General features: G+C 49.2%; 8 protein-coding genes, besides 1 other annotated feature; 3 read left to right on the top strand and 5 right to left on the bottom strand.

The window, feature by feature from the left end:
• Positions 1–139: 139 nt before the first annotated feature.
• On the top strand, positions 140–1,774 carry FFUJ_01903 (uncharacterized protein; the record flags this gene model as incomplete). Its single annotated transcript, XM_023573528.1, has 1 exon — positions 140–1,774. One exon carries the CDS (start codon positions 140–142, stop codon positions 1,772–1,774), a length of 1,635 nt encoding a protein of 544 aa, XP_023423689.1.
• A 742-nt stretch (positions 1,775–2,516) lies between these two features.
• FFUJ_01902 (probable DIP5-glutamate and aspartate permease) lies at positions 2,517–4,352 on the bottom strand (the record flags this gene model as incomplete). XM_023573539.1 has 3 exons in its annotated part: positions 2,517–3,555; positions 3,606–3,899; positions 3,952–4,352. 3 exons carry the CDS (start codon positions 4,350–4,352, stop codon positions 2,517–2,519), a joined length of 1,734 nt encoding a protein of 577 aa, XP_023423690.1.
• A 3,676-nt stretch (positions 4,353–8,028) lies between these two features.
• On the bottom strand, positions 8,029–9,900 carry FFUJ_01901 (related to beta-glucosidase; the record flags this gene model as incomplete). The annotated part of the gene is made up of 1 exon (XM_023573550.1): positions 8,029–9,900. The coding sequence occupies one exon, from the start codon at positions 9,898–9,900 to the stop codon at positions 8,029–8,031; it is 1,872 nt and encodes a 623-aa protein (XP_023423691.1).
• A 3,045-nt stretch (positions 9,901–12,945) lies between these two features.
• On the top strand, positions 12,946–13,767 carry FFUJ_01900 (uncharacterized protein; the record flags this gene model as incomplete). XM_023573562.1 has 2 exons in its annotated part: positions 12,946–13,296; positions 13,324–13,767. The coding sequence occupies 2 exons, from the start codon at positions 12,946–12,948 to the stop codon at positions 13,765–13,767; spliced, it is 795 nt and encodes a 264-aa protein (XP_023423692.1).
• Positions 13,768–13,966: 199 nt separating this feature from the next.
• Positions 13,967–14,952, bottom strand: FFUJ_01899 (uncharacterized protein; the record flags this gene model as incomplete). XM_023573573.1 has 3 exons in its annotated part: positions 13,967–14,154; positions 14,202–14,788; positions 14,837–14,952. 3 exons carry the CDS (start codon positions 14,950–14,952, stop codon positions 13,967–13,969), a joined length of 891 nt encoding a protein of 296 aa, XP_023423693.1.
• A 1,468-nt stretch (positions 14,953–16,420) lies between these two features.
• FFUJ_01898 (uncharacterized protein) lies at positions 16,421–18,996 on the top strand (the record flags this gene model as incomplete). XM_023573584.1 has 4 exons in its annotated part: positions 16,421–16,573; positions 16,627–16,690; positions 16,739–16,756; positions 17,150–18,996. 4 exons carry the CDS (start codon positions 16,421–16,423, stop codon positions 18,994–18,996), a joined length of 2,082 nt encoding a protein of 693 aa, XP_023423694.1.
• Positions 18,997–20,343: 1,347 nt separating this feature from the next.
• On the bottom strand, positions 20,344–21,855 carry FFUJ_01897 (probable acetylglutamate kinase/N-acetyl-gamma-glutamyl-phosphate reductase precursor (ARG-6); the record flags this gene model as incomplete). The annotated part of the gene is made up of 1 exon (XM_023573595.1): positions 20,344–21,855. The coding sequence occupies one exon, from the start codon at positions 21,853–21,855 to the stop codon at positions 20,344–20,346; it is 1,512 nt and encodes a 503-aa protein (XP_023423695.1).
• Positions 21,856–22,051: 196 nt separating this feature from the next.
• Positions 22,052–22,123, top strand: a tRNA (tRNA-Asp).
• A 383-nt stretch (positions 22,124–22,506) lies between these two features.
• FFUJ_01896 (probable signal transduction scaffold protein, essential for virulence and fertility) lies at positions 22,507–25,074 on the bottom strand (the record flags this gene model as incomplete). XM_023573606.1 has 3 exons in its annotated part: positions 22,507–22,766; positions 22,815–24,650; positions 24,699–25,074. 3 exons carry the CDS (start codon positions 25,072–25,074, stop codon positions 22,507–22,509), a joined length of 2,472 nt encoding a protein of 823 aa, XP_023423696.1.
• Positions 25,075–25,932: the final 858 nt, after the last annotated feature.

The raw sequence follows: 25,932 nt of genomic DNA on the forward strand, positions 1-25,932 counted from the left end.
GTTCGTATATCACTGTCCAACTTTCGCTGTTCGAATCCTTCTTGTCCAGCTTGTACAGCAATCATCCCTACACTCGCCTTACACCCACGTCCCTGGACCTACAGCCTAACTTGATCATCATATCATACCATACCATACCATGCATCTCGTTGCCAGGATGGACCGGGATGTCCTCCACGGAGGGAATATCTGGTCTCCCGGCCCAATCTTCCAAACGGAGGTTCCTTTCTTTTGGCGGAAACGACGGCAGCTTTCCATTGGTGATCTTCCCGTCGAGATCTTTACAGCCATATGTCGCAATCTCTGTGTGCATTGCCAGCATGCACATGTTGTCGATCTCCCGCCAGATGAGATCGACCACGCCATTGAGGCTCAGCAGGCATTATCTCGCTTGAGCCGCACGTGTCGACGTTTTCGAAATACAGCTCAGCCTATCTTGTATCACTGTTATCACTCTGGACGACAGTCGAATTCTTCGAGCAGTCCTGAGTGGTGGGGTGATACTGATGCAAGAAGACGAGAGGTTGAGACTCTCGAAGGGTTTCTTCGTACTCTTCTTGAGAGGCCGGACTTGGCCAAACATGTTCGTGCTTTGGCATTCTTTGCGTTGAGAGAAGTAACTGCTCGTCAGATCTCTAAAGAAACGCAAGCTCTATTTCGACAGGCTGGTGAGCGCGCTGGTTTTCGTGCTCTGCCGTCTTATGAACATGTCGATTCGAAGTGGTTGCAAGAAGCTTCGATTATGGCTGCACCTTTCGTGGAGCAACTACTCATTTACCGATCATCACAAGAAGGGCTACAGTACATAAGAGACTCGCCTTTCTATTTACCTAACCTCAAGTATCTGGTGTTACCAGGCCAGGGCAAGAATCCTGACGAGTGCTGCCACATTCAACAAATGCAGGATGTCCTAGCCAAGGCACAGAATCTTGAGGTGTTGGCAGCCAGCGACGCAGACTGCGGGACGGACATCCCCCTTCGCGAGCGATTCCGCTCAGAACCATGGGACACTGCCCTCGCAAGTCTCCGTCGCCTATCACTACACGGCTTAGACCCCGATAATCTCGCCAAAATACTTCGCCGAAGTCCAGTTCTCGAAGACCTCGAATACTTCTGCGACATGGACAAATACACCGTTCTCCAACATCACCACCTCGCCCCCGTTAGTCAATCATTACGACGTTTATGCTACACCAGCACAACGTGGGAGCACACATCGGGCGGCGCACAAGATATCATCGAACAAGTATCCATGTTTCTCCGCTGGGACTCATCACTCCGCGGTGACGCAAGCTTCGTCGACTTTCCCCGTCTTGAGATCCTCGAGATTGAACAACTTCTCCTTTACGGACCTGTATTCGACGACGAAGAAGAGCGAAAGCAAAGATTCGAAGCCATGAAAGATATTGGACCTGAGATTTTCATGGCGAGTCTCCCTTCATCATTGCAGATCCTTCATATAGGAATGGTGTTGGCTTGGCCAGAGATGCACCGCGACTTACTTGGTATGGCGAAGAAGGTATATCGGTTTCAGAACTTGAGTGTTGTTGCTGTAGATCCTTACGAAGCGCCACCAAAAGAACAGATCAAAGAACTTGAAGATGCTTTTGCATCAAAGGGAATTATATTCCGAATAGGGCAGACGACACAAGTTCCTTTTGGGAGGGGTATGTTGGGCGTCAGACCAGGACACCCTGAGAGGTCGAGTGAAGGAGATCTCAAGTTTCCGTTGAATCATAGGAATCCGTCATATCTGGACTTTTTGGACTTTTAGATAATAAATATGTCTACGATTTAAGCACATGAAAAGAGATTACTCGGTGAAATTACGTTGCTGATGGATGAAGTGATGGCCTGATGCTGCTATCTCATGACGCGATTTCGGCTCGTCTAACATGTATATGATACTATTATTATTTCTTCGGCGATCAAGTTAGCATGTGCTTCTAATAAGGATAAGATGCCGACAAAATCTCTAGCCGCATATATGAGGTCGAAATATTGATGTCTACATGTGATAGGAATTGATGACTCTTGGAGAAGATGGTTGGCAATGTTGACACGTTCGACAATACTTATGACAAACAACACTGACAAAACGAATACAGAGTCAGGTTGACTTACATCTGTTCTATGAGGTACCATCAGTCGAGCGCTTTGCCTATGGGCTGACGAGAGTGGCTCTACAGTCCAGCCATAGGTTCGCCCATGTATGCTTTAACTAGGTATACGGGTGGTGTTGAGACTTTTATATATCTAGCGGACTTTGGCCTCCTCGAGGAGTGTCTTCTAATTGAAGCCACCCACAGTTTGAGTGCCGTGGACTTGAGTGAAGGCGCACCAAGATGATACAAATGTCGAACGTCAGTTTGCACACGATGAGGGTTGACATTAGGTTAGAAACATGATCTATGAATTGCTGAATGAGGAAGATAATATTCATCTTGACTACATACACTCATTACCCGCGAACGGGCATCTTCATATACACGGTAAACATCCAATAGCGAACACATCTAGAACAACCAAGAGACAAAGGTCTTGTAGAACCATCCTCCACGGTTGGGGCCCTCAGCCTCACGCTTAGCGGCCTGAGCAGCCAAGAACTCCTCCTCCTCACGATCAATGACATCCTTTCCAGTGTAGAAGTCGGCCTCATGGGGCTTGATACCGCGAGACTTGGTGATGAACTTGTGGCCAAAGATGAGGATCAGGTACACGGGAATACCAAGGTAACCAGTGATGAAAGTCTTGTACTTCTCACCACCAAAGATCTTGCCGGTCTCTTGATCCCTGACGAAAACGTCGTAGTTCTTGGTGAGAGCGATGAGAATGCACATGGACAGAGCAGCGATGGATCCCCACATGCCGAAGGGGGCGACGTAGGGAAGAGCTTCGTTGGCGAGACCCTGGGCCTTCTTGGCGCGGCACCACCAAATGTGAGTCGTGAGGATAGAGATCCAGGACATGAGGCCGAAGATGGTGGTGAGGTTGACAAAGTAACCGAAAACCTTGGTCGAGTCGTCGGCAACGTTCATGAAGGCCAGGAGACAGAAAGAAGCAGACATGGCAAGGGCGTAGATGGGAACACCATGCTTGTCAGTCTTCTTGAAGATAGCAGGAGCCGAACCGTCGGAAGCAAGACCGTAGAGGGTACGGCTAGCAATGTACAGATCAGAGTTGGAGGCGGAGAAGACGAAGACGCAGATACAAGCGTTGACGATGTGAGGGAGGACCTTGACACCGGCGATATCGGCAGCGACGACGAAGGGAGAGGCAGAAGCACCGGTCTTGGCCTTGTTGGCAAAGGCAAGCTCCTCAGAGTTGTAGGGGACGATCATTCCGACGAGGAGGACGGAAAGACAGTAGAAGAAGAGAATTCGGTAGAAGGTCAGCTTGATGGCGCGAGGGACGGTCTTGCGGGGGTTCTGGGCCTCAGCGACTGTCACACCGACGAGCTCAGTTCCGAGGTAGGCAAAGGTAGCGTTGACCATGCAGGACCAGAAACCGAGGAATCGTCCAGCGTCGCCAGTCATGATATAAGGCTTGAAGGCGCTGTTTCTGTTAGCGAGGCTCAGTGAAATGTACAGTCGGCGAAAACATACCCAGGGTTGCTCCAGTATCGGAAACCCTTTCGGTCATGGTCAGGACCACCGCCAAGAGCGAGGACCAGAGAGAAGAGGATGATTCCAATAATGACGATGACCTTGAACGAGGAAAGCCAGAACTCGAGTTCACCGAAGAATCGAATGCCGAAATAGTTGATGACAACGATGGTGACTAAAAAGATGGCGATAAAGACACCTGGGTTGACCGTGTCTCGATCAACCCAATATTGAATGACCAACGCAGCAGCAGTGAGTTGATTGGGCGTGACGATGATGTATTTGAACCAGTAACTGGACCCGTTAGCTCGCGTGACTTGCATAGCTTCAGAAATATAATACTCACGTCCAACCAAGCGCAAAACCAAGAGAGGGATCACAGAATCGAGAAGCATAACCAGTGAAACCAGCAGACATGGGGAGCCAAGCGGCCATCTCACCAAGCGCAGCCATGACGAGGAAGACGACGAAACCAACGAGCGTATAACAGATAAAGACAGAGCCAGGGCCAGCTTGCGCCAGGGCCTTGCCAGTGCCGACAATGAGACCAGTACCGATCGCACCACCGATGGCAATCATGGTGATGTGACGGGCCTTGAGACCTCGGTGCAGCGACGTCTCAGCGCTGGTCTCGAGACCGCGAATGTGACGATCCTCACCGACGCCCATGTCCTTGGTGGGAGCTGCAGAGGCATCGTAGCCGAGATCCGTCTTCTCGACGTCGTTTCCCTTTTCGACGCCGCTCATTGTGATGATTGGTTTAAGTCAAGCCAAGAGATCAAAGAAAGGGCCAAGCTGCCAAGTGCAAGTGTAAGAAGGCCAAGCTGCCAGACAAGAACCAAGCTTTTGGGGGATCTTAAAGCCAAGGACCTTGGCGATATTGTGTGTGCTAGATTCTCTCCCCAACGTTGCACGAAAAAAAGACAAAGATGGCGGGACAAGAAAGGATGAGAGGGAGAGGGATGAGCACAGCTATATACCGAATACGTACGTCTCACTCTCACTCTGATTCAACCACACGCGAATAACCCAGACCAGGCTTTGCTATCAAATTTTATCACTTGAACAGAAAATGCCAAGACGACCCGATGCTCAAAGTGGCAGCCCATGTAATGCTCTCGATGGAACCCTAGACGGACAGACAGAGTCAGACACACGCACGCCCGTCCTGTGAAGATCAAATCACGTAACGGGGGTGTTTGTCAGTGTGTGAAGTGGGAACTTGGTAAACCGGGGGTGCTTTAGTTCGCTAGTGTTGGCTTTAATTCAGAGATCATCGGCCCAACCGTTCTCTCTGTCTCTCAATGGGGTCAGATCCTATCTCTCTGCATGTAACATTGTGGCGACTTGGTGTGTGCCTCGCCTCAGCTGTGCATTTGTACTGTAATTCTGTTGCACAGCACAGAATCTAGAACTCGGAGCATTCAGTGACTGTAAGGTAATCGGGCGCAGGGCAGATTTGCAGGCTCTTTTGGGCCGTTGGTTTTGTCTCATCGCTATAGTTACGCCAACCTCCTACTAGCAAAGATCGGCCCGGCACTTGATCATGGCGCCGAGGCAGAAGGGGAGAGCAAGTGTGAGAGGGAAGAAAAAAAAGGGCGCAGACCAAGGCTCACTGTAGTGTAGTGTGGTTTCTAGAAGCTCGGGAAGAGATAAGCTTAGGCACTTTGCTCCGAGGCCTGATCCTGTACGACATCTCCAATGGCTGCTGCCTGTAAGTTACCTAGTACCATACTGCGCGAGTGTCGTAGTGAGGATCTTGTTAATGAGATTCCTATTGTATCCACTGCTATCAAACCGAGCCACGCCCCTTACGGAAGGTCAATAAGGTTCTCATGTGCTCTTCTCTCCAAAGATAGGCTCTACTTCTTCTCTCCAAACCACACCCCGGTCTTACTGCGGTCTTGGCTCCAATGTTTATCTACCAGTATCTGCCGTCTGTTTCTCTGCGGGGAAAACACAATGAGGACAAGGGGCAGAGATAGCCAGGGATGGCTCTGACCACTGCCGGCTCTGATTGAGCAGCTTGTTCTCTCAGTGGGTACTTTTGGTGTCCACCCCTTGAATAATACCATCACGTTCACATGATCTTTATCTCGTACAGGGGCAGGGATAACGGATACAGACAGATTTTTGGCTCCATCCATTCTCCGCACCCAGAGATACCAGTAAAAGTTAGTTTAGCAGGTTTTTAGTCAGTGTTTTTAGTTAGACCTGACGAGAACTCCAAGAAAAAACAACTCTAAACTGCATGCTTAAATGAGGGAAAACAATATCTTTTACCTTATTATTAGCTAATACCCCAACTCGACCCCCCCAGCCAAGAGTGCGGAGAGCCCGTCATCAGCGGGAATCACTTTCCTATTGTGGCCGTCAGGGATTCTCTCCGCACTTTTTCTGAGCGGTCCAGACGGTTTTTGCCTTGCTTGGCAGGGAATGAAATAATAAGCACAGATGATGATGATGAATGCTGCACTGATGATTTGGGGAAAGGCATTCGGCAGCATCGACATGACTAGTTAGCTCGGCGAGGACCAACACTCTAATTACATACTTTTGTGTCATGGAAATTCAGCTTCGGAAGAGGCTGAGACATTTTGTGACTCTTTAATCACACAAGTGATGAAAAATCATGCCTTGGTGTACGCCTCGATGCACTGTCGATCCGGAACCTGAAGCCAGCCTCGGGCGCTCAATCACACCCACTTTGCTCTGTCAAAAGCTGACAAGCTTAGGCTGAATCCTGCACATATTAAAGGTTCATTATAAGCATAGATAAGGACTTGACACCTGCTCAAGTGCTCGTAAGGCGTAGGATAGGCACTCTGCTAATTGGGCAACAAGTAGCTGAACAACAACCTTATTCAGAGTAAATGTTTACGCTGGCATCATTGACAGTGCCACAGTCGCTTACTCAACGTAAAAAAAAATCGGATCCGAACATCCTTGCTGCTATCGTCAATCTTGAACGCCCTGCGGGTCGCCTCGCAGCATTCAGAGGCCAGATCTCGCAGCCAACGACTCCTCGTCGAGATTATCGTACGTTAAAGAAACAAATAATTAAACCTTAAGACAAAGGACTATACTAAACCCATCAAAAGATGCCTTACTATGACTAACATTTTGACCTTGCCGCCCAGTTTATATGTCTCAAAACTCCAAGCGAAGGTCAACTAGCTGCGCATCCTTGTCCACACCGAGAGATATCAAGGTGAATAGACTTGCGCGTTCTCCTCAACACTACTGCACACCAAATTAAAAGGAATCTAATGACTGTAACGATGCTCCAATTCCCCTCAAAAGCCAAGACTTGGGCTGAAATCCGGGGCCCCAGTTGATCCTGGGGAAATATTACGTTATAGCCGTCTGGGGAGATCCACGGATCATGCATTCGTTGTAACGCTAGAGAATTTATCGTAAGTTGGGGTTGGGGATGTTATATGACCAATGCTTGTGTGGTCTATGCTTTAATGGAGGATAGATCATGATGTGTTGTGTAGTGGCGAATGGGGAGTTGTGAATAGCCCGTGAGTGCCGAAAGTCGGGTTGAGTAGAATGATGATTCAGGAGAGTGGCTTGGCAGTGAAGGTGAGAGAACATGGATATGGTATTAGGGCTCATTGCAGTAGGATGAAGGGGTCTGGAAAGACACCGGGTGGTCGTGACTCACATGGAGTTTAGCAAGGTGAGAAAGGGTTAACGGCAACTCCTCACGGCAACTCCTCACGGCAACTCTTCGAGGCTTCACAAAGGGGTATCCAAGGTACGGAGAGATGGAAGGGACAGTTCCTAGCACTTGAAGCGGACATCATATGAGACTGGTAACTCCTCCTTCAATCATCTTGTATGCCTCTGAGGTTCTAAGCAGCGTTCTTCTCCTATGTTCTTGAGACATCTCACTCACATAAACTACTAAGTTGGCAGACTAAATTCTTCTTTGCATAGCCAACGCATCAACAGCTTCGCTCCATAGTCTCTGAATTGCTAGAGTGGAACCGAAACACGATTGATTCTTTGTGTATGTGGATGGCCATAGCCTGGCTAGGGGAAGGAAAGAAAACTCAGGACCTTAATCCTCAATGACAAAAGGAGTTCAATAAATTTATAGTAACTTGGGATTAATCCTAAATGATAAAAGGACTTATGTCAGTTTATGTAAATTGAGGATATCCTTTATTAAGTTTATTTTAATACCCTATATTTAGGTCGGGTGTTTTCTTGCTCCTCGAGGCTTGGGCTGACGATATGGGTGACTTGAGTGTTATATCGCCAGGTATCTTGACTGGTCCTCATGCGACGAAAGGTTCGGAAGCCAAGTATGATGCATCGGTAGTAGACACAACTTGTGAGTCAAACATCATACAACGAGAAGGCATTGAGCAATTAACTTATGATCCAACTAGATACAATCCTCCCGGTCCATTCACTCCACACCACGCGCTTTCATGAAATCCACCATATCGAAGAAACTCTTCTTGTACCTCCTCTCCTGCGTCGTCCTGTTAACAGTCTGTATTCCAAAGTGCTGATCATAATCCCCAAACTCCCAGTTATCCGCAAAGCTCCACGCATAAGCCCCAACAACCTCAACACCATCCTCCCAAATCGCCTTGAGCGTCTCCGACAGGAAACTTAGGTAGTAAATGCTCCTTGGCGTATCAAACAATTGGTCAGATAGGTCTTTCTCAGCTTCGCCGTACACGGGGAAACCAAACTCTGTGAGAGCCACGGGGGTCTTCCATGTGTTGTGCAGGTAGTTGAGATAGCTGCGCAGGTAGGTGGGTGTGATATACACGTAGCTCTGGGAACGGTAGCCGATGTTCCATCCGTTGACGGTTGTGGTGGTTTGGTTGACGCAGTAGGGACGAAAGGTTGAGGAGGAGTTTGAGGCGCACTCGAGGATACTGTCTTTTTCGTCTGGGACGGGTGGTGCGATGACTGTAGCGGTGTATGGATCGATACCCAGGAAGTCTGCTGTACCGCCAATGTACTTGAGATCATCCTCACTCAGAGGAACAAAATCGTCAAAAGTCTTCTTGAATGACTCGGGGTAGTCCTCGCCCAGGTAAATTGGGTTACAGAACGGTCCAAGTTGAATAGAGTTGAAGTGGTCCGCAGCGTAGACATCGGCTTCACTCTTGGGATCCCGGGGAACACCAAAGTTATTATTGAACTTGGGCGCAATCTTGCCCTTTCCGCCAAGCTCTTCCTTATACCAGTGATAAACTCGTGCATGGGCCTTGACCACATTGTTGATGGAAAGTGCATTGTATGAGTAGAGAAGAGGCTCGTTGAACGTGAACCAAACAGGCACACGATCAGCATAGTGCGCCATTGCAACCTTTGCATAGTGAACGAAAGCGTCTTGGAAAGTCTCGTTCTGATAACCGCCGTTGACGTAACCAATTTCAGGTCGGTCAGCTGCCTTGGTGAGATTGCTGCCGAAGAACTGAAGAGGCGTATCGAAGTGAAGCAGGGTAACCTCAGGAGTCATGCCCTTCTCGAGAATAAAATTGATCACATCGTTGTAATGATCAATACCCTCCTGATTAACGGGCGTTCCAGGCAGAGCAAAAGGCAGAATTCTCGTCCATGCAATGCTGAACGAGAAATGCTTAGCACCCATCGCAGCAACGCGCTCGATATCTTGCTTATAGTAGTAATAATGCTCATTCGTGACATAATCCTTCACACGACCATCTTGAACGAGAATATCCATAAGAGATGGCGCCTTGCCCTCTTCCGCAGTTGCGCCCTCAATTTGACTCGCAGAGCTAGCAACTCCGAAGCTGAAGTTCTTGGGGAAATTGTAGCAGTCCGAGGGACCAAAGTAGTCCCGTGGTGGAAGGACTAGTTCACTGGTAGGGATGGGAGTGGGAGATACAGTTGTGCTGAAAATTCCCGTCTCGGTGAAGTTGGGCGGGTTTGCATGTTCCCAGAGAGCAGTCCATGCGGCTCGCCCATAGGGATCCTCTGTATCTGAGGCCTTTGTGGTGGCATTGGGATCCCATTTTCCCCAGGTTGTGAAGGACAGTGAAGGCACGAGAGAGATGAGAGACTCTGGTGGATTGGCGTATGTAGTCGTTGTAGTAGGAGACGGCACCGAAGTAGCGTATCTTACAGTCTCAGAGAGGGTATAGCTAAACGGTGTATGTGTGTATTTCGGCTCATGCGTTTTGGTACTGGTAGCCTTGCATTGAGGACGCTCAGTAGGACCCTTTGCATCAAGATAGATCTGCTGGCCAACAGCCAGAGACGCAAAGAGGAATTGTATCACAGCGTGTGAGGGTGTCATGATGGGCGGCGACTGGACACAGAAGTAGCGAGCCAAACAGCCTGCGCGATCCCACGATATATATGCTCATACTACCTAGGGGAGGAAAGAACACTCAGGACCTTAACCCTAAGGGATAAAAATGCCTAGGTAAATCTAGCCTAAATTTAGGTAACTCTTTGCCAAGTTTATTTTGGCACCTTACATTAAGGTCCGGTGTTTTCTTACTCTCTAAGGGCTACTTCCGCAACATCATGATCCGTCCTTGCCGTGAAAACTCAGCATCTGCTCCGAACCGAAAAGCACTGAAATTCCGCGTGAGTCGATCCCCAGACTTTTCGGACCGATTCAAACCTGTTCTTTATAAGAAATCGCGGGGAAGTTGTGGGGATGCAACGGTCATGCTCTCTCTTTGCAAAGCCATGGATACTCCGATTTACACGGCAAATCGTATGTGCTCGCGGTACCGATTGCCACTTACAGACATTTCTGTCGTTTGTGGGGTTGAAGCGGTGACGGCATCGTGCTATTAGATTTCCCCGGACCAAGATTATGGTGCTGACTTTTGTCGATCTTTGCGGGTTATGGCCCAGGGATCCGGTTTACCCCAGAGTTGTGGTCCAATGGAAGGATGGGATGGAAGCCTAATGGGAGCCGATGATGGGAGCCGTTTTTGTATTTCGCCGAAGTCGAGCGATTGACATGATATTTCGGGGTTTCGGGGTATTTCGAGAGGGCAAGGTCAGGAAGCTAACCATGGGAAATCCATGGAAATCATACCAAAGTTGTCAATCCCGTGATATCATTGAGGATGCATCATTGAAGTATAGCTTATTCATATGGGCAAGAGATGAATCCACCATAGACTCTCACTCACAGTATAGTCATTATTTTTCATTGTGGCTCTTCGTCTCGGATGCAGATTTATAGTGCGTGCTTTACCATCGTCTCAGCGCAACTGAGAAGGCAACCTCAAGGAGCAAGAAAACACGAGGCTTTAGAAGAGAATGTCAAAATAAACTCAATAAAGACTCCTCTAAAATTAGACTAGATTGCCTAAATCCTTTTATCCCTTAGGATAAGCGTGTCTATAGGGCCGCGGGTTCCTCAGTTCATTGCTCGCTGTGATATAATCCTTCACACGACCATCTTGAGTGAGGATATCCATGAGAGACGGCGCCTTGGCCCCTTGTGCAGTGGCACTCTGAAAGTTCTTAGATCTTATCAACGAGTTAGTGTATCGCCGTTGAGCCACAAGAAATGATGTGCCTAAGTAAGTGCTCATACACGAATGAGCATTATTACTATAGATATCGTTTCCATTATGGTAGTACCAGAATCTTGCCTGAGAACCTGTATTGACACTCCCGCTATCCCATCTCGATTGACACGACACAGTTTGCCATATCTACTGTCCCAAATGGCATAACTAACTACCGTTCAAGATTATCGGTAAAGGGATTGCCATTAGGAACGCACTATTAACTCCGAGAATAGGATTACAACTGATCCATTTTAAGACAGAGAAGTGTTTCATGCACCGTACAAAGACCACATTGATGCATTACCGTATGTGCTAATTCATTGTAACCACTCAAGATCATCTGGTCAAACACAAATGTTAAAGTAACGATGGCTAAGTGAGTACGTATGCTCCCATTTACTCGACTATCACTTGAGGCCCCGAGGCTCACTAGTCCTCCAATCAAGGGGCGAGAAATCTGGCTACTTGATGAGGAGGCTGGTGTATTGTTGATGATGGCAAGGTGTGAGACAGAAGAGGTGATAGACAGCTGATACTGACTGCGTTTTCGTGTTTGAATACCTCAAATACATTAGCTGCGTCAAAACGCACCTTTTCGTAGGTCGCATTCCGAAGCTGTGTCAAACTGATGCTCATAGCAGAAGTCTTTGGCTGTTCATGTATCAATCGATACATCGGAGAGCCGCGCCTCGTGATGTGCTACGGCCTGCTGGACAACAAAATCTCTATTTCACATGACTAAGAATGGCTTGATAATGACTCAAGTCGCGAGTAGCTTCTTTCATGTTACCTACAGCAATTAAGAAAAGTTGACAAAAGGCTTTGTCGACCAACGCCGTGGCTTCCTACTAAGCTGAAGCGCCTGTAAAGACATCACCACGAAGTCATCATCGCCTCTTCAGCCACATGAAGTGAATTACCACAGGCTAATCCACACCAAGGTATGATTTCGAATCACGGGCGTGTTCTCTGTCTGCTCTTGACGTTCCACATTAACCCAAGTTATCGGAATCTGGAAGCAAGCCCAGCGACGATCAAGATCTCGAAACATAATAGACGACTCAAGCAATCGTATGTAGAACAGCGAGTGCTGAGACTAGAAGAAATGGAAGGGCCACAGACGTCGTCCCATGTTCCGGATACGTGCTGGGGTCGGGGTTGGCGATAGGAGACAACATTCCGAAGTCGCTGAGTCAACTATTGCAGGCGTTCACTTACCCAGATCACCAGTCTCTTGGTGTGTAAGTATTTGAATGGTTTTTGCTTAAGGTGCGCCACAGGAACGCCTTTGGACATGCCAAGTCTGTGTCTCAGATGTTCAAGATGCGGGAATAGTCTCAGATGAACCACTTCCAAGTGAAGTGAGACATTCTACAACTCAACGCAATTCAGTCTATGAACGCAGCTACACATACTCTATCATAATATCTTCTATATATTTCTTCCCTACTATTATGCGTGACTTTCAGTATCTTCAACTAACCCCTCGAGTCCAATTCCACATCCGCTGCATCAAGTCTAGTCCAGGAACAACTGGAATTTTGCCACGGCCACCATCAAAGGTACGCAAATCTAGAGCAACAATAGCTCGAACTTACATGACAATACTCAGCGACGACTTGACTTTTCCCGCAATGATCTACTTGACGAGCCACAAGGTATAAGATGACGAGTCCCTCCCGTTTGCGGATGTCATGTCTCGGTCTCTCTTTAACCACCACTCCACAAACTTGAAACTCCTGATCTTTTTAGATCGATTCCACTCTCTTTAAAACACGAAAAGCTGCGGTTCATCATACAAAATGAAGGCTTATCTCGCGCTCTCTATCCTGGCCTGCGCCATCTCAACTTCAGCTAAGAACATCCACCGCAGGGCTGACGCTATCCTTCCTGCTGCTGGTATTCCCGTCAAAGGTGGATATAACGCTTACGGAGGAAATTATGATCATCCTGAGACGAACAAGTATCAGCCTGTTGGGCAGAAGCAGGCTTCTAGTTCTAGTACCACCACTACCGGAGGCAAGAAGGCGACGACGCAGACCACAAAATGCATTTCGAAGAGCAAGCTTGAGTCTATAGTCAACAAATACGTCTCGACTTTCTCCGGTATTACCGATGGTGGAGCGCTTGCCAAGACTATTTTCGAGGAGGATGTCAAGTTCTACTCTCAGTCTATCTAGTGGACTTCATCATCCTCCAAGATAAACAAGTACGCCAAGGTAAACACATCCTCACCTTTCCATTGCACTTATCAAGCTAACAAACTTCAGAACGATGACTTTCCTCCCATCTACAAGAACCGTAAGGAGCTCATCGAAGGCAATACTGAAAAGACCAATGACCCCAGCGCCTTCATCAAAGGACCCATCGCCTACGGCTGCAACTCCTTCACATTCTACTGGAAGGGCGACTTCGAGGTCCCCAAGGGAACTCGTCGTGGCCGCGGCAACGGCATCGATATGGTGTTCTTGAACCCCGAGACTGGGAAGGTTAAGAAGGCGTACTCTGAGTACAACACCCTCAACCAGGTCTACAACTGGGGTGCCCATATCACCTGGTCCAAGGATGAAGTCTGCTGTGATTGCCCTGTGGTGTTCGACCCTAAGTGCAAGTGCAAGAAATAAAGCTGGGGATAATTGTAGTATAGCTGGTCTAGGATAGAGGAAATGGCGTTAGGTTCTTTGTTTGGGCTTGGTCATGGGTGAACTTAGACACGCGTTGATGCATATACACAATCTGTACATATAAACATATCATCGTTCAAATTTCTATTCAATCCCTTCGTGTTCAATTGTTCAATCGCACACACGTGTATGTTTATGTCTAAAGGCGGCTTGATAGCTTAGACTCATCACCCAAGAAAACGTTGATCAGCTTAGAAAACTCATCCGCATACTGATACAGGAAGCCATGTCCAGAATCAGGGTACAGATGTAGTTGCGCTTGGGCATTCTTCAGCTTTTTCCATATCACGATGCTATTTTCTGTTGGTAACAGAAGATCTTCACTTCCTACTCTTGTGTTAGTGCTTTGTAGCTTGAGTACCAGTCCAACTTACCATTTGCGATGAGAACAGGTATACGAAGCTCCTCCAATCGATCGTAAGACGCATCCTTGGCCTGCTTCGGATCCATAAACTTTGCAAAAGCAATTCCCTGCCGACGAGCATTCGCAGGATCAACATGATCAGTTCTGTCCTTTCGTGCACCAGTAATTCTCTTCCACGCAGCCTCGCCCGCAGCCCTGCTCTTATCAGAAGTGTTGAACATGCTCATAAGAAAAGCTTCCTTGTGCTCTTCCTCGGTCTTGGCAGCACTGAGAGCATTGAATGCCTTCAGAGAAGGAGCTGGTACAACACCTTCGCCTGTGCTAGGCATAGTTCCACAGAGGATCAGGCGGCGAACAAGATCCTTTCCGTTGAGGGCGACGAGCTGAGCGACGCAACCGCCCATGGAGAAGCCCATCACGTCAGTCTTGTTGACGCCAAGTGCACGGAGCACGTTGATGTAGTATTGTGCCCATTGCTTGTATTGCTTGGGGACTTCGCCATCAGAGCGCCCTACGCCTGCGTTGTCAATGGTGATGATGGGGCGTTTGGCCGCGATGGGATTTATAAGAGCTGGGTCCCAATGATCCATTGTTCCCCTGGCATCGTCAGTCTTTGTCCATAGCTCATAATTGAAGAGAACTCACCTGAAGTGCATACACAATGTGAGGGGTACGCCTTGTTTCGCGCCGAAGCGCCTGTAGGCAAACTTGATTCCATCTACTGTGATGAACTGATCTTGAGCTGTTTCATACGTCGACATATTGTAAACAAAATGAGTCTGATACTCTGATTTCCGAGTGTCAGAGGTGGAAGTTGCTGTATACGTTCAACGGGAATGCCGAGGTCAATCGGCTTTGGCGTCAGGTGATCTATTATCCGGGGAACCTGGTCGAATACTTTCCTAATTGGGAAGCGGCACCAAGTCTCAGTGGCAGACGAAAGAATAGAGTTGACTTCATGATGCTCTCGGGCGGACCTCAATGTGACTCCAGCAGGTAACATAGATTGATTGATCTAAAGCCATCTACTTCTCGCCACTTGTTGAGATAGTTCCTGGCGTTTCGGTAAAAATAACACACTAACTTTTTCCCTTCTACGCAGAATAGACTCTATTTACCTTTTATCTAATAGTAATTCTCAATAAATAAACCATTTAATATATAACCTTTATCATACGTCAGCTATGAGGTGGTCAAAATTTAGATAAAAGTATAGCTTAAAACACCATAAAAAACACATTATGCCCCCTTGAAGAGGAACAGTCAAAGGTGTCTGGCAGCTTTTCACCTGTGCATGCTCCCCCGGCGTATCTAGCAGATGCGAATTTCAGCACTTTCAACGCCTACATTGGATCATCAGACTCCCCATCCACCTTTCTGGGTGCATCGCTCAACAAAAGGTGTAACAGCAAACCATAGCAATCGCTCTATCTGCTACACAGAAGCGTCTAGCGCTCTCCGCGTTTCGCTATGGACCGCAATTATGCAGAAAGTATAGCGCGGAAAGAACCGCGTGCGGGCGATAAAGATTAAGCAGCTCAAGAACGATCGTCACTATCAACTCAAAACGCACTGGACTTGGATCAAGTTGATGATCTAGACTCTGACAGTGATGAGGAGTCTGACTACCCAGACGATGGGAGTAAATCTTCTCATATCGATTCCGACAACGAAGATGACGCTCTAAACCTTTTCGAATGCGCGAACATAACTTTGCAGGGAGATGCCATGGTACTGCAAGACATCTGCTCAACTGATGAATGCAAAATGGCTTTTAGGAGCCGCAATAAGTGCAGGTATCACATCAGACACTGTCCTGCTACAATGTCTCAGTCCGTACGCGTTAGGGCGGACCCTGTCCTGCCAGTGACTAGTGCAGATCTGGATAATTGTCCAAATTGTTCTCTGCAGTTTCTATGAGCAACGTCCTTACAGCTGCACCTTGAGGCTTGCCATGCCGAACAAAACCGGACTTGCTTACACGAGGATTGCCGAGCTGTTCAAAATGCCTTCACACCTTGGGCCCTGAATTTGCATCACATTGAGGCCCACGATGAAATGACTTGTCACTGCCCGTTCCCGAGATGCACATTCAGCCCCATGAGCAAAGACCGACAAGCACGACGAGTGAGCCTGATCAGACACCTGAATGTCCGGCACGCCCTCGTTACAGAATCCATCGAAAACCTCTAGAATCTGGAGTTGAAAGAAGTCGTGGGGAGGGCAAGCATGACCGATCAGACCTTTACCTACATTGACATTTGCGCCGATTCGAGAGTCCCGTCATCGATCCTACCAATGCCTACACCTATAGTCGAGGATTGTCAATCCGTTGGGGCCCGCCGTGACCCGCCAGACGAACCCACCGGAATCTATGAGCAGGTAAGTGTTGCTTACGGTGGCACAGATCTAGGAGTATAAGCTAACATGCTCAGTTGCGTACGCAAGCCGTCTTTCGGGGTGAAGAAGGGATTTATGGCTACAATTTATCAAAGCTCGGTGAGTCTATCTTAGTTATCAAGCTATATCTCTAACAGCTATCTATAGCTTCCCTCGACTACGATGGTATGCTCCATTACCGCCAAGGTGTCAGATGCGTCGGCCCATCGGATACTCTAAGCTGTCTTTCCAGCAAAACCATCAATCTGAGAAACAGCATCGTGTCTCTAGTCTGTAGAAAAAGCGCGAATGGCATATTCCAGAAGACAATGATTTTGGGAGCAGTCTGTGAAACTTGCGAAGGAATCGGTCGCCTGATACGCGCTATGTTTTCCACATGCAGGTGGCGTTCTCCGACAGCTCAGCAAGGTGTCTGCGACACACCTAGATGCAGCAACCTATTGGCCATGGGGACTCATTTATGCTGGAGCCATGCTTCCATTATGGTGGACATAGCTGTCCTTCGAACACCAATACGGACTGCTATCGAACAAAGCTTGAACCGACGAGTGAATTAAGACATTAGGACCCCCGATGAGGCAGCACGATGGCTCGCAGATGAAAGAACAAGTATTCTAGGCATCAACCGGGAAGAGATTCAATTTTACGATCAGCTTCGTGCTCGTCGAGGTGTTTTCAGCACGGATGTCGAAGCCGTAGGCCCTCTTCTCGTCCAGGCGGCGATTATCGATGCGGACCGCAATGTTGTTGTCGGAGGATATATTCATCGCGATTGTGAAACAGTCAAGGAGGTATGGGATCTTGCCGTCAACGTCTGCGGTGGGCCTTTGACCAAAATCCAAAGTGATGCCCTTCGCAAAGCCTTCGGTTCGCCGTCCATGAAGAGGCCCCGTGGCTACAGTATGCACTGGCTTGTTGACCAGTTGAAGACGCTCAAGAAAGAGTATCCGGATATATGTATGGCTGAATGGTCCGCTAATCCCTTCGATCAAGTCGTTTACCGCAACAATATTAAACGCGCTGGCTACGACCATGAAGACATTCTCCCACCCCCTGAGAACTGGGTGTTCCCAATGGGATGGTTCCGACAGGCGGGGCCAAGTTTGCTGGGCCTTCAGCTTGCATATGTTGCTTGCTTGTACCACTCTTCGAGTCTTGTATTCAGATGGCATGATGCTATCGCGGACGCATTGATGCCGATGGACATTCTGTCCACACGGCAGCCGAAATACCATCACGGCAAAGTTGAAGTGCCGCCCCCCAGCCGGTCAATTCTCTTGCTCTTTGAGCAAGGACTTCAAAAGACTACAAACGGCGAAGACTTTCTGATTCAGCGTCCTTGGTTTGCTCGCGAGGACAGACTTTGTTTGGCTTTCATGCAGGACACCCTGAAAAAGTACGAATCTGCTTCGCTTCCAGCATTGTGTCGCGCTGCAAGCTATTACCTCTTGGAACACAAGTTCTTCCGAACCGCTAATTCAATTAGGGAACACCTGACTGAGAAGGCGCGTCGTGCGCAGTCAGAGGACGAATACGTAACCTGCACGGACAGGCAAGCGCAAACCTTGCTTTTGAGCACATACAACGCATTGACGGGGCCCAGGTCGACATCGAGAAGAATAGTTCTTGAGCCGAAAATCGACCCAGCTGCAAAACTGCTTGTCCAGCAAGCATACAAAGAAACTCCTCATGAAGGCCGACTCAAGCCACTCTTTTGGTCTCAATGCCAGAAGCAGGTCCATGCTCTCAGCAAATCTACCGGTAGCACCTTGAACGAACAAGAACTCGACCTGGCGCTGCTTGTAATGATCAACAGCAGGATACATATAGTCTGCAAAGATTGTGGAGCCCCAAAGCCCGGGGTCAATTGCCATCAATGTAGGATCCGTGAATGCGTCGACTGCGGGGGCGTCGCTCGAGGCTTTTCCCGATGTTCCCCATGCTTCTACCAGTACTACAAGGACAAGGAAAAGAAGGGCTGTATGGTATGTCGACGAGTTTGCTACGGAAAGATTTGCCGCTCTTGCGAACATCAGGACAGCGGTCTAGATCTACTCATTTGCGTTGCAAAAGGGTGCAGCGCAGACAGAGTAGAGAGTTCAAGAAGGTGCGCGAGCTGTTTTCGCAAGCGTCGAGACCAGCGAAAGAAGTCCAGTCAGCTTTGGCCGCCTGACAACCAAGGCCCGATCATCTTGAATAAAGGGGATTGTCAAGATTGTGGCGATGAGAGGCCGGCCAAAGGTAATGCCACCGGCGCGTGCCACTCGTGTCAGCAGCGAGCCTCGAGGCTGGAGGCACTAGAGGTGAACGAGAACACCGTTTACTGCCAGACCCGCGCCGAAGATGGAGAATGCACTGGCGGCCACGAGGGCGTCAAAGAGTTGTCTGAAAGCGGCAATCAATGACAGACACCAGGAGAATACCAGTTCAAAGAGAAAACCGAAGTGCTTGGAGACTGCCAAGAGCCTCAAGAGCGTGGGGGAGCAGAACAAATCGAGTCTCAGGACAGCGCTAAAGTTTCCGATGACAGATTCCCGCTCCTATTCGCTAACGAGGGCAAAAGATATCGCGACGATGGAAATAGCGACGCTGCAAACACCTACAAGAAACAGAAGACCCTTGATGAAAGCGAGCAGTCACCTGAACATTGCATCGAGGGCTGCGGCAAACTAAAGAAAGGGAGGTCGCCGAGGTGCACAGACTGTGGTCGGCTACGGAGGAATAAGCTCACCAGAACTTGGTCGCAAAAGAAACGCGACGAGGCGCTCGCTACTAAAAAAATGCGAGGAAGAGAATTGCACTCGACCAGCAGAAGGCCGGTCCGCAAGATGCGCCGAATGTCGTGAAAGGAGGCAGCGTGAAGGTAAGCAGAGGCACTACAAGAATAGAACAGCGGAGGCCCAGAAGAGTCGTGAAACAGGAGTACCTCTTGGAAAGTGCAGAAGATGCAAGCAGCCTCACCATAGTGACAAAAGGCTATGCCCTCCTTGCGCAAGGGCCCATAGGGCACATAGGAAGAGAGAGAAGAGGAGAGAAGAGGGCATTGAAACAGACTGCATCGAGGATGGCTGCGATAGAGAGACCATGCCAGGACAAGCAAGGTGCGCTGCGTGTCTAGAAAGGTTGAAACCGATTTGCGAGAGATGCCAAGGGGAGGGGAGGCCTGGCCTCGCACGCTGCAAGACTTATCAGGCAGACGTTGACAAGGAAAACCAGCACAAACGTGACTTGAAAAGAAAAGCAAAGGAGAAAAAACGAAAGGCTGCTGATCAGTCTATTAATCTCGAGGACAATACCGAAGAGGACGATGGCGGGGAATAGGTAGTACTAACGTAGGTAGATTGATCGCTTTTGCCTACCTCAGACACAAAGTTGATCCATTCTACCTTGGTAGTAGTGGGCCTGCCTTCGAAGTACTACTCAATTCATCGTGTTCTTCTGTACTGTGTGATCTGCTGGCTGCTTCTTCTTAGTGCTGTCCTTTCCCCCTACACCTTGATTCATGCGCAACTCAGCCGTTCAATCAGATCATAATACCCCTCCAAAGCGAGGACATACCCAAGAGGAAAATGGATCAAGGCGAGCTGTTAATGAACCCAGCGCTGTGTTTTCTTGTGTGCTGTGGTGATTGTAAGTTGGCTTTGACCCATGCCTGTCAGGCTGGGCTAATGATGTGGGTGTAGCCAATATTTATTGAAATTTCATTGCGTTAGCACGATAGGTGAAAGAATTCATTGACTTTCTCCTCCACTTCAAGCTGTTCCGCCGCTTTCAAGATTGAAGTCGCCGAGCGAAGCTCGTCCAGACACGAAATTCTCGTATACAGAGCTGAGAGCCACTGAGTGCATATCGGTTCCGTAGTAGAAGAGAACTCTGCCGTCGTTGTGGAAACTGCCATCAGCCTGTTCAAAAAACCAGGTCAAGTTCTCATCCCTCTCACTAACAGCCCAAGCCAGAGCAGGGTAATCCTTCTTAATACCAGTAAAGATATTCTCCATCGTACCATTAAGCCAGCCAGACTTGGTAGTAAACAGACCCGCCAGTATAGCCGTACCTTGATTCTGAGGCATGACGATAGCCATGCAATGCATAGCATCATCATAGTAGGCAGTGAACTCCTTCTCTGCTAGTACACTGGCATACTGATCCACGATAGCCGCAATATCAAGACTGTCGGAGCTGCTGTTTGACGCAGCCTCGAGCTTCTTGATATCATTAAGTTCCTTGATCGAGGAAGTCTTTCGCGTGCGATTGCCCAGGCGGATGAGTGTACCAGCGCCAGAGTCAGTAAACAGTTCCTTCTGAAGGTTACCAGGGTGGATGATAGCCACGCTGGAGCTTCGGGGAAGATCGTTGAGAAGATCCTGTATTTCCCGGATTTTGAGACGGGTGCCGTAACGGCACCAGGGCTGAGCCATGAGGTAATCAAACTCATCATCAAGGTTGATCTGCGAGATCATCTTCCCCTCACCATTAAAAAGGCCTCCTTTTTCTGAGAGGTAGATCACCTTCAAGGGCTTCAGGGTACGAGCAAGTTCAGCAGCCGCAACGTCTGCATTAACATTTAAGAGGTGACCATCATCCCCTTCAGCCATTGAAGTCAGGATCGGTACATATCCTGCTGATATACTGCTCTCAATAGCTTCCTTCCGAACCTCAGTGATCTTGCCGACATACTGCCACTTTTCCTTATCAAGGTAAGATGCGACGAAAGCTCCCTGTATAGCTCGTGTTGCAACACCAAATGAGTCCAAGCGTTTGATGAGTCGTAAATTTTCTTCTAGAAAAAGCGTACGCGCAATAGTAAGGGTTTTCGCATCAGTCACTCTGATTCCATCTTCAAATTGAGGAATCACCCCCTCAGCCTCTAAGAGGGAGTTCAGCTGCGGACCTCCGCCGTGGACAATCACGGGGTATAGCCCAAGCTCATAGAGCAGTAGTATGCTTGCACAGAATTCGTCTAGGTGTTCCTGAAGAATGGCGCCCCCGACCTTGATGACGGCAAAATTTTGTGAGGCAAGCGTGAAAACCTTGAGGTACGCTGCTGTCTCGCGCTTGCTGCCAATGTTGCTAAGAGTCTGGGCCACAATCTCACGGGCCCGGTCTCTGTTGAGCGAGGAAGCCGCCGAGAGGGCCTGAGTTGTTGAGAGGGCGCGGTTGAGGCATCGGATCGAGGTCAGGGCAGGCGCGAACACACGAGGGAGACCTCGGGAAGTAGCCGGCCGGACGCTGGTCCTAAGGGCAACAGCAGCAGCTGGCAGCATTTCGAAATTGTCTCTGCACCAGATTGGGGTCGTGGTTGTAGTTGAGGTATAGGTTTTGGGTTTAGACTCATCCTCTTAGGGCCAAGTCGCTCCGATTCCACAGCCAGTCGAGGTACTGGGGTAGGGGTACTCATGAGATCTCTTTGCGAAGAGCCAATCACAATCCCCTCACTACAGCAGGCTTGAGCCCTGTTCGTCTTCCGTAGTATAGTGGTCAGTATGCAAGCTTGTCACGCTTGAGACCCGGGTTCAATTCCCGGCGGGAGAGATCCAGCCATCTGCGATACGCAGATTTTCTTTTTTGCCTGTTTCCTGTCATCCTTCATCACATCAGATCACTCACTCACTTATGAGTTTTCTTTTCACTACCAAGAATATCTTACTATGGATACACTCCGTGAGATGCTAGAAGTAAAGATGAGCCACCACTAAATGCCGGGTATCGACGAGTAGTATAAATAAGCGAAATCACCCTCCTTAACATGTACAGATACTATGACACTTGGGTTTCCCGTCTCGTTGCTGGGCCCCCCAATCCAACTGCTACAATACCACGGTCCGCCAAGCAACAATGCACCACCCGTACCCTTGAAAAAAAAAAAGAAGTTCCTCCATATCATGACATACATACATGTAAAGCATCTATCTCCATTATCGTGCAAACACCTTGACCACGCCGTCGCCGCCAGCGCTGACTACCCATTTTCCATCTTGACTCCACACGCAGGCACAGATGCCTTCACCGCGCATCACGCGATGACTTGTCACTTCTTGCGTGCAGGTGCGCTTCTCGAGGCTCCAGAAACGGAGGGAGGCGTCGTGACCGGCGCTGACGAGCTCACGACCGTCAGGGCTTAGTGAAAGGCTGGAAATGGCATCGGGGTGGGCAATCATGTTATATGTACATTGGCCTGGAAAACAATTAGTCTTGGTAAGTATTCGTGATACGTGCAACTTACCGCTGTTGGCATCGAAGAACCGGATAAAGCGGTCTTCGTGGCCAGAGATGATAGTTCCCTCAACACCTGAACCAGCCATTGATCGTCCACCTCCAGTAGCACCTGAGCTGGCATCTTCTTCGCCTATGCTACCGCTGTGATTCTGGTTAGCCTGATCGAGGCCGATAGTCGTCGCCACAACGGCATTAACGCTGGTCTTGTTAGACTGATCATATGTTTCAAGGCTGTCCATGTTGCCGATTTGTTCACCGGTTCGGGTGTCATAAACGATAATCGCGGCATCTGAGTACGAGACAACGAACGACTCTCCAGTGGTACCCAGAGGTGTGATGCACGTGGGACTGGCGGTCGAGCCGTCAGACCTTGAGATGTTGTGTACAAGGGTATGGTTGAAAGGCGAGTTGGAGGCGATAGTAGGTTGAGGAGTATTGGAGAATCCACTGCCGGAGCTCATCGAGTTACCACGGACTCTACCTCCGCGACCGGTCATAGCTCGGTTTGTTCCAGGTTGTGGCGAGCTCAGCTGAGGAGGTGCGCTCACTGACCACAAACGAACACTGCCGTCTGCAGCACCCGAAACAACCAAGATACGATCCGTGCTACCGTAAGGACTTGAGCTTCCAAATATTTGGCCAAGAGTTGCTGGCAGAACACAGATGGCCCAGACTGCATCAGTATGTCCTTCGAGAGTCGCCTTAGGATCGACTCTTCCACGCTCCCAAACTCGAATGGTCGCATCTTGGCCGCCGGAGAATATCCAGCCGTCGCCTTGTGCGCGGCCTCCAGTTGAGAAATTCGGCGAGGGTGACCACGATGTCAAACACAGAATTGCTCCTGAGTGACCACGGTGTGTAAAGTTGGCTGTAACATCAAGATCTGACGCTGTGTGCGCAAGACCGCCAGGGTGGCCATCCAATCGAGGAATGTGGAAGCGCTTGATCATACCGTCGTCTCCTCCAGTACAGATTTCTGGCTCGCCGGGGCTACCGCCTCCAGAGAATATGATTGTGCGAACAGTATCGAGGTGACCTCGGAGTCCAAATCTGAGCTTGAAATTACCACTCTCAGCTTTTTGGGCAGCCAAGGCTAGCTCATGATCGGCACTTCGTCTTCTAGACATGGAGCCTTTCCGTCGGTGGGAGCTGTCTCGTCGGCTCGGCGACTTGGGGAGGTTATCAGCAGTAGGGAAAGCATCGGTATCAGGGCGGTTAGGTTGAGAATTGGGTTGGGAGTTTCCAGGTTCAGGGAATGTGCCCTCAGGGAACTCCCATCCATCATTCTCGGACTGTGCAGAGTGTTTCTCCCTAAGTTCAGAAGAATCATCCATTCCACCCAAAACTTCTGCCGCATGGTTTGCTTGTGGCATGTGATCTTCAACCGGTCGGGATGTTACTGACACGGGCGCCGGCCAGTCATTAGAGTTTTGATACATGACAGGTGGATGCTCGGACCGCACCATTGGCTGAGGCTGGTGTTCTTGCTTCTGGCCAAAGTGTTGCTGCTGGTTTTGACCATGAGGCGCATGATTCTGCTGAGATATCCTCGAGTTCATTTCTTGAGAGTGATTCTGAGCATTTCGTGTAGGGAGCTGGAATTGCTGCTGGGGAGCTGGCATGCCAAACGCCTCGACTTCTCGCAGATCCTCCATGATCGGTAGCGGGGGAGATTCTCGAGGTGGCTGCGGGTTCGCGGGGGTAATCATAAGGTACATAAATTCGGATTGGCATTGATCAAGAAAGGTCTTAAGATCTTGTCGTTGAGCTTCCTCGTCACCTCGGTCGAGCTTCTCATAGTTAACGCCATCGACACCGGGCACGGGCATATCCTCCAAGGTAGCTGTGACAATGTTAGTATGGAAGGTCGGCACAAAGGGGCATTCCTCACATCTAAGCTTCTCTTGTATCTTAGCAGCCCGATCATTCTTAGCCGCCGTCTCTGCATCAACTGCTTCCTGACCCTGAAGCTGAGCTGTCTGCTCCTTAACCTTTCGCTCCAGCATAGTCACATACTTCCTCAGCACGCGCTGAGTAGCATCGGCCCTCCGCGCCTGACCCTCGAGGTTGGCGATGCGGCCCTTCATCTCTTGCTTCTCAATCTCCCACGAATTTCTATCGCGCTCATGTCTGTGCCATTCTGTCTGCAGGAATCGCATGACGCCCTGGAGGGTGTACTCGGTGGCCTGGGGGATGTTGGAGCCATTGCCCTGCATCATAGGTCCCATCTCCAGGCCGCCCACGCCGTTGCCAGCATTAGGGCCCATCGCGGCGCGCCTCTCTCAATTGGGAGGGTGCATGGAGCTTCGAGTCGGTTTGGGAGAGATAGCGATGGAGGCGAGCGAGTACCGGTTTCGTAGTCGGACAAGCTCGGTGCGGTTGATGGAGTGTGATGTGATGTGACGAGGCCAGATGCTGGAACTTGGAAGCTCCTGCGCGAAAGATACAACGAGCCTTGGCACGTGTTGTCGTCTCGGTGAAGATTCGGTCCTGGGTTATCTGAATCGACGTCGAATCGTGATATCGTGGTTTGCTTTCTGTCGATAGAAAGCCAAAAAATTGAGCGTCGGGTCGTGTGCTGCTAAGAAACCAAGCTTGCCAGTCTTGGTCGGGTACTTTGAGGTTGGGTGCATCTGTCTGTTGTGCTGTCCTGTGTGGTGCCCTGTACTTCCACGCTGCTAGTTGGTGCTATCCTCTGTATTGGCGCTTTGCCGCCGAGATTTTAGCCAATCAGCGCTGAACAAGCTTGACTTGGAAACCCATATGAGGCTGTCAGGCATCAACTTGGAACCCCTGGCTAAGGGTGCGGATCACCAATCCAGGGACCGATAATCGACAAGGAATTTCAGCTCCTAACAAAGCAAAGTTGATGACAAACAACGCCTTTGTTTGTGTCTTGTTTTAGTGCTGGTTTTGTAAGTCAAACATGAAAGAGTCCTTAATTGAATCCAAGACCGTGGAACATTGCAGCGAAAAGTGATTCGGTTGCCCAACACGAGTTTACTCCTGAATCAGGCTCTATTTTGATATACCAATCACAAGAAAGATAGTTCGATTCTATGCCTGATCGTCCTCGAGCCTGGTTAGGCCTATCGGTACGACGGTGCTTTAATCCTCTGAACTCC

The sequence above is a fragment of the Fusarium fujikuroi genome, chromosome FFUJ_chr01 (genome assembly GCF_900079805.1).
Source record: "Fusarium fujikuroi IMI 58289 draft genome, chromosome FFUJ_chr01".
NCBI classification, from domain to species: Eukaryota; Fungi; Ascomycota; class Sordariomycetes; order Hypocreales; family Nectriaceae; genus Fusarium; species Fusarium fujikuroi.